This window comes from Macrobrachium rosenbergii, chromosome 30, assembly GCF_040412425.1.
Source record: "Macrobrachium rosenbergii isolate ZJJX-2024 chromosome 30, ASM4041242v1, whole genome shotgun sequence".
In the NCBI taxonomy this organism is placed as follows: domain Eukaryota; kingdom Metazoa; phylum Arthropoda; class Malacostraca; order Decapoda; family Palaemonidae; genus Macrobrachium; species Macrobrachium rosenbergii.
The window spans coordinates 36,139,315-36,145,743 of record NC_089770.1 but is presented as its reverse complement, the minus strand read 5'-3'; the positions used below and the strand labels follow the sequence as shown (position 1 = coordinate 36,145,743).

At 37.5% G+C, this 6,429-nt stretch overlaps 1 protein-coding gene and 1 pseudogene across 1 annotated transcript; one reads left to right on the top strand and one right to left on the bottom strand.

Moving 5' to 3' along the window:
- The first annotated feature begins 928 nt into the window (after positions 1 to 928).
- Positions 929 to 2,681, top strand: LOC136854821 (putative nuclease HARBI1; annotated as a pseudogene).
- Positions 2,682 to 3,466: 785 nt separating this feature from the next.
- LOC136854874 (uncharacterized) lies at positions 3,467 to 5,833 on the bottom strand. Its single transcript, XM_067131405.1, has 3 exons — positions 5,623 to 5,833; positions 4,047 to 4,171; positions 3,467 to 3,827 (listed from the first exon to the last, which is right to left on the bottom strand). Exons 1-3 carry the CDS (start codon positions 5,635 to 5,637, stop codon positions 3,467 to 3,469), a joined length of 501 nt encoding a protein of 166 aa, XP_066987506.1. The 5' UTR covers positions 5,638 to 5,833.
- Positions 5,834 to 6,429: the final 596 nt, after the last annotated feature.

Sequence of the window (6,429 nt, the reverse complement as noted above, 5' to 3'; positions counted from 1 at the left end):
ACCTACCCTTCTCACAGACTCATCATCAACATAGAGTTAAGGCTGCTCGAGGAGCAGATCCCGTGCAGCACAAGACCAGCTAAATCTAAAACAACAACAACAAAAACATAATAAAAGAACCCCCACCAAAATCACTTTCATGCATCATAATAAAGTTTTCGTCGAACCTACCCATCTCACAGACTCGTCATCAACATAGAGTTACGGGTTGCTCGAGGAGCAAGAGCCCGCGCTGGCACAAGGCCAGCTAAATCTAAAACAACAACAACATAATAAAGAATCAGTCTTTTACCTCTGACTTTTCCTTTGAAGCCTCACACTAGATATATCATAATGATGATCTGAAATGAAACCGCAAGAAATAACGCAGCCTCAGCTATCTCTCCCTTATTATCTAATGGCAGGAACTATTAACTAACCCTGAAGACGAAACAAGGGTAATAAACGAGGCTCAAGTGAAGCTAGACGCATTTAACTCAAAATATATGAAATGTCGTAGGCAATTCAAAAACAACTGGGCGGCAGAGTTCCAAATCATTAAAACACTCTTAAAGTTGTGAAAATTTTAAGAGAATTTTACGAAGCCTCTACGCGCTATGAGTACTCATATCTCGGGCCGAGATTTACGAGTGGTGGAGAGGTCTCCTAACTACTTAGGAGTATCTCATAGCGGTAGTCACAGACTGTAAACATGGCAGACGAACAAGAAACACCGCATTCGCCGCCCTAGGAATTTTCGTCCAAGACTGGATATATTCAATGTGTATGACGACAGTGACTTTAGAAAAAGATATAGAGTTGATCAAAATGGCCCCATGTATGTGACTGACTTGATCAGAGAGGCAATTGCCAACCTTACAGAGAGGAGTCATGCCGTAACACCAGAGATGAAAGTGGCGCTACTTGGAGATATTTTGCAACAGGCAAAATGCAATCCTGCAATGGTGATGACTTTGGCCTCTCTCAGCCCACAATTAGCAGAATAATTACACAGACTGTTGATGCTCTACAGTTCCACGGATGATCCAAAGATTTGTGAAGTTCCCAAACAATCCTGTGGAAATTCAAAGAATACAAGCTGACTTTTCACAAATTGCTGGATTCCCGGTGTAGTGGGTGTGATTGATGGCACCTATATCAAAATTGTTGCTCCAAAAAGATTTTGAAGAAGTTTACATCAATAGAAAAACTCACAGCATCAATGTACAAGTTGTTTTTGGATGCTAATTACCTAGTGAGGAACATTGTTGCAAAGTGGCAGATCTGTTCATGACTCAAGAATTTTGCGTGAAAGTGGAGTTTATGAGGATTTGAACAGAACCGAGTACCTGCTGGATGCTACTTGTTAGGGGATAGTGGGTACCCGTGTAAACGCTGGTTGTTGACACCTTACCTAAGGCCTGAGGGACAACATCAAGAAGCTTATAACAGGTAATGTATAGTTACATAGTATATATTTAAGGTTAACATCAAATTGAGACTTAGTTTTTCTGTGGTGCTTATATTTACTTTTGTTTATACTTATGTAATGGCTCATTTGCCTGAATAGTGTATATAGAGAAAATTTTTAAAATAAAGTAGTAATTATAATCTAAGCAAAATAATTTAATGTAACTTATGTTGGCCTCAATGTAAAATCATACCTAAAACATATGAAGGTATGCCATTAGCAACAAGAAGACTAATTGAATAATTTCAATATTGTTCACAGGGCTCACAAGAAAACGCGAAGTGTCGTGGAAAGAGGAATAGGTCAGCTGAAAAGAAGATTTCAGGTTCTCCATGGCGAAATAAGAGTCAACCTCAAAAGGCAGCCAAGATCATCATGGCATGTGGCATCATGCATAATATATGCAAAGAACGGAACATCCCAATCGAAGATGAAAATGAACATGAAGAGGATGTTGATGACCATAATCGTGATGAAGTGTTCCAGCCTGCGCAAGGAGAACCAGTTCCAGATGGTGCACTTTTCAGGGAAAATATTCTCCGAAACCACTTCATGTAAGTACACAATAGGTGTTAACTTTTGTTGCATGTCATTGTATTGTATGGTGTTTTTACGTTGCAGGGAACAAGTGGTTATTCAGGACCTACAACTTAATGTGTAGCTACTCTGAACCATAACAAGAACTGAAGCATGTCATTGTAGTTCATAATCACACTTCAATAAATATCAGTGAAAAATATGATAAAAGCACTCAAAATCGGATATTTCTCATTGGCACAAATTGTTGTATTTCCATATTCCCTCTTTTATCTTTGTCCCTTTTATTCCACAAACTCTTTTTGGCAAGGGTTTATACACGAGTATGTAAACCACTGTAAAATATCAAAGGTAGTGTAAATTAAACCTGTATAATTACTGGCCATCCAAAGACAACCAATTAAATAATCCCACATATTAAACACTGTACTTATGTTCCAATTTAGAGGTTCTTTGAAGAACTTAACTCTAACATTAGGACACCTTTTTCCCCCCTCATACAGTTCACGGTAGTGTAAGATAATATAGTTTTATTAAACTAAATGCACTATAGCTACAGATATTTTATTCTTGTTTGCAGGATTGACGACTAAAATGTTGGATGGAGGACCAACTTAACGGGAATGGCTATTGCTCCCACTATCAGCAAGCAAGAGAGAATTATATTGCCTCTTCCTTTGTACATCACAGAACCCTCTGAACTGGACTGGTATTTGGCCTGGTGGACTTCTCTATGGAAAGGAAAACGACTCGGCATCATCTTTTAAGTCATAGATCAATACATATACATTTCTACACTTGAGTTTGATATATACCTTCTTCCCTTCTTTATTTCAAACCTTTAATGTATAGAAGTTGGCTGCTATAAAAATGGATGGCACTTTGTAAGCTATCTTGATTTCATTATTACAACTGGAGTGATGGGTTTCAATTAAATATATCCATCTTTTGTAACTGTCCCAAGTACAGTACAGGCAGTCCTTGGTTATTATATTGCCTGTACTATCAGAAATTACAGCTTTAGTGAACCAAGTGCTGTACTCTTCATGCACAATACAATATTTAATCACTTTCATTAAAGTAAATTTTCTTTAAAACATATTCATAGCCAGTGATAATATTCAAGCACTGGAAATGTCAAAATGAAAATGAAATGAAATGACAAATGTATGAGGTTTTATTTTTCTTATTCTTAATTCTACAATTAAACAAGTAAATGGTTCCTAGATAGGGCAAAAATATACCTGAGCTGGGCACCTCTGCAATGCATGGAAGTCATTATTTCAGTCTGCAATCTCGGTGGAGAGAAGGGGAAAAGAAGGATGAAAGAATAGAGGGTGGTGATGGATGATTGGGAGGAGTGGATAAAGGAGAAAGAGTGGGAAAGACAATAGGCATTAATTATTTGGGTAAAGATGCCTGTAACTGACTTATTAGAAGGCTTTTATACTCGGCCTCCTGTTCAAATGCTTTTTAGCATCAGCTGCAGCTCTTTTTTTCCGCTTCAGCTGCAGCTATTTTGGCTTCCCAGAAAGCCAATTCTGCTTTTTGTTTCTTTGCCCGAAAAGTGTCTTCAAGCAAAGGAAACAGAAGACGCTTTGCAGGTGGAGCATGGCTGTTTTCAGCAGACATGCTTGCATGTGCTGTGGATGCTGAAGGACTCTGACCAACAACGAATGATGATGATGATGATGCTGCGACTGAAGACTGTGGATGTCTTGAAAGTGCTGATGGTGTTGAAGAGGGTATTAATACCGTCGAGATATTACCTTCAAAGGTGACATCGACTGCATCAGACATCACCTCACATGTCTCTTCCACTTGTTCCTCTGACTCATCCCTGAAATATAAGACAGCATCTGATATTGTTTGTTCCCCTTTTCCTTTGTTTGCATGCTAAAAAACAAACACTGGTGACTGTATTGTCTGAAAGTCAAATAACACCATTTTTATGTCTAATATCCAAGCATTTTCCACAAAAATTAACATCAAAATAATTCAACTTGCACCAAAATTCACTAGAAAGAAAATATTTTTCCAAAAACTTGTTTATTATTACCTAAAATCAAAAGCTGAAGAATCCATGTGACCTCCCAATCCAGAAATGGCTACATTTTGCACTCCTAAAATTGACTCGATGGCCACTGCAACCTCTGATAGGGGCTTGGGGGGGGGGACCACCACCTGTAATAACAATAGTATTAGCAATAAAAATTTCATAAAAATAATACAGTAATAATCTTAATACTAAATGCTTTAATAATATGAGTGTAATTTGAGTTTAGGTCTGGGTCTAAAGTTCTTAATTTTACTGCTCATAACAGATCATTCATATTGTACACTACCTGGTAATGTGTGATACGTTAGTGCACAAAACCACTAAATTTGTAATTGTAGCCAAGAGCTCTGAATTGTTTATGCCAATAAAAACCAGAAAATTCACGACAAAACACTTCATTTTATGCCCCAGCATCAATAAAATGATGGGGAAAACCTTTACAGCCACCTAACAAGGTTGGGGGACCACAGGTGGGAACCGGGGGTTCTGGGTGGGTGAAGAGGAAAACTATAAAAATAGCACTTATAATAATGTTAAATATGTAGGATTTGAAAGATGACAGCCAAATTTTGATGTGAATTATAAAAAAAAACTATTTCATGCATCAATGGAATCTACAGGACATTTGCTATCGACGTAAGTTTCTATGTTTTCCAATGTCAACCACGAAGCTATTACCTACAATTCTAAGTAAATTTTGTGCACTAGCCTAACCAATAACGCTTATCTAACTTCAACTTTAAGCATCGTTATTTTTGTTATTAGTATTTATGCATTCTATACACTATCCTCCTTAATTCTAGGTGTCTACTTTTTTAAAAGCTCGCACAGACCTATTCTATAGAATTACCAAAGGATTTTTGGGTATATTTTTAAGGGGAAAAAAATAAAGGTGTGGAATTATTCTCAATAATGGTAATTTTCTAGTTTAAAGTCGCATAATATGAAAAGCTTTTAAGGAAGAAAAAGTTGCTCATCTTGGCCTAATATGTAAGAATCTCAAGGTGGACGGCTTAAATAAAAAAAAACAGGGGCCTGGGGGAGGCACAGCCCCCTCAGCTAGAAATAACCAGTTCAGTGACAAGTTAGGGGGAAGTGTTTTAGGCTATTACGGGCACTAGCCTAACCTTAAACACCTACCTAACCTGTCACTAAATTGATTATTTCCTAGCTGGGGGGGCTGTGCCCTCCCAGCCTCTCCCCTTTTTATTTAAGAGTTCAACCTTGATATTCTTACATTTTGGGCAAAGATAAACAACTTTTCTTAGTTAAATGCTTCCTTATTATGCAATTCTAAATTAGAAAATTACTTCGAGAAATATCAAGGTATGTAAGTTTGGTTAGGTCTTGCATTGTTACATTTATCATGTAAAACCATTGGTCAAGGTTTACTTTGAACAGCACTGCTGTAACACAGAGTCATGGCTATCCAGTTTTACCTAACCTAACCTTGCTGTGAAAGCAATGTCTAGATCAACATCAATTTTTCTACCATGCCTAGTCTCACATAACTTAACTAGCCTAGGAATTTCAGTTATTAGTTGTATTGATAATGGATAAAAGAAGGGCTTCTTACCTGTTGCTGCCACATATTTTCTGTGGTTGCACAGCTCTTCCCTTCCCTGTGCTTTGAGTGCCCACCATTTTTTTTCTACATCACACTTGGTCCGGGGGGCAGACTCGGGAAATGAAGCATTCAATTTTTTTGTTACATCTTCCCACGTGTCTCGCCTCATCTTCGCTGTCACTTCCGAACTGAATTTTTTCCCTTCTATTATATGCCTGTTTTCACCTATCAGCTGCAATAGATTTAAGACAAGCATCTTGCCTCCAGTTTGCCTTCCTCTGCCTCTTGGGTTTTGGAATACCCACTGAACTGCAGAATCGATACCAGTCGAAATTGAATCCATTTCTAAGCGAATCTAAGGATGGTTGGTGACGATAGTCTTGGTCTGTGTTGTTTGAAGAGTCTGGCAGTCCGCAAAAATTAAAAGAAAACAAAACATACCCGGAAAATAAATACTTTTGATTTCAACACTAATATATACATCATAAGTTTAATATCATAAGTAATAAATATCTTGGATTTTTTAGTATAATAGTTTTATTGTAACAATGGCTTAAATCGTATATTTATGGATTGTAGCAATATATTTTCCGCTATTGTTAGCGGGATCTTCCCTTAAAAGTTTCTCATAAACATACCGTTTTTCATAGCTACGAGATTCTCTCAGAGCCTTGATAAAACACTCTTAGAAATTCCTCTTAACTATGAGTGATTGAGTGACTCTTAAGGGAATATTTATGAGATTTCATAAGACCTATGATAAATACGGCCCCTGATCTCCAGGGCCCAAGTACCAGCCGGTGCCATGGTTGACGA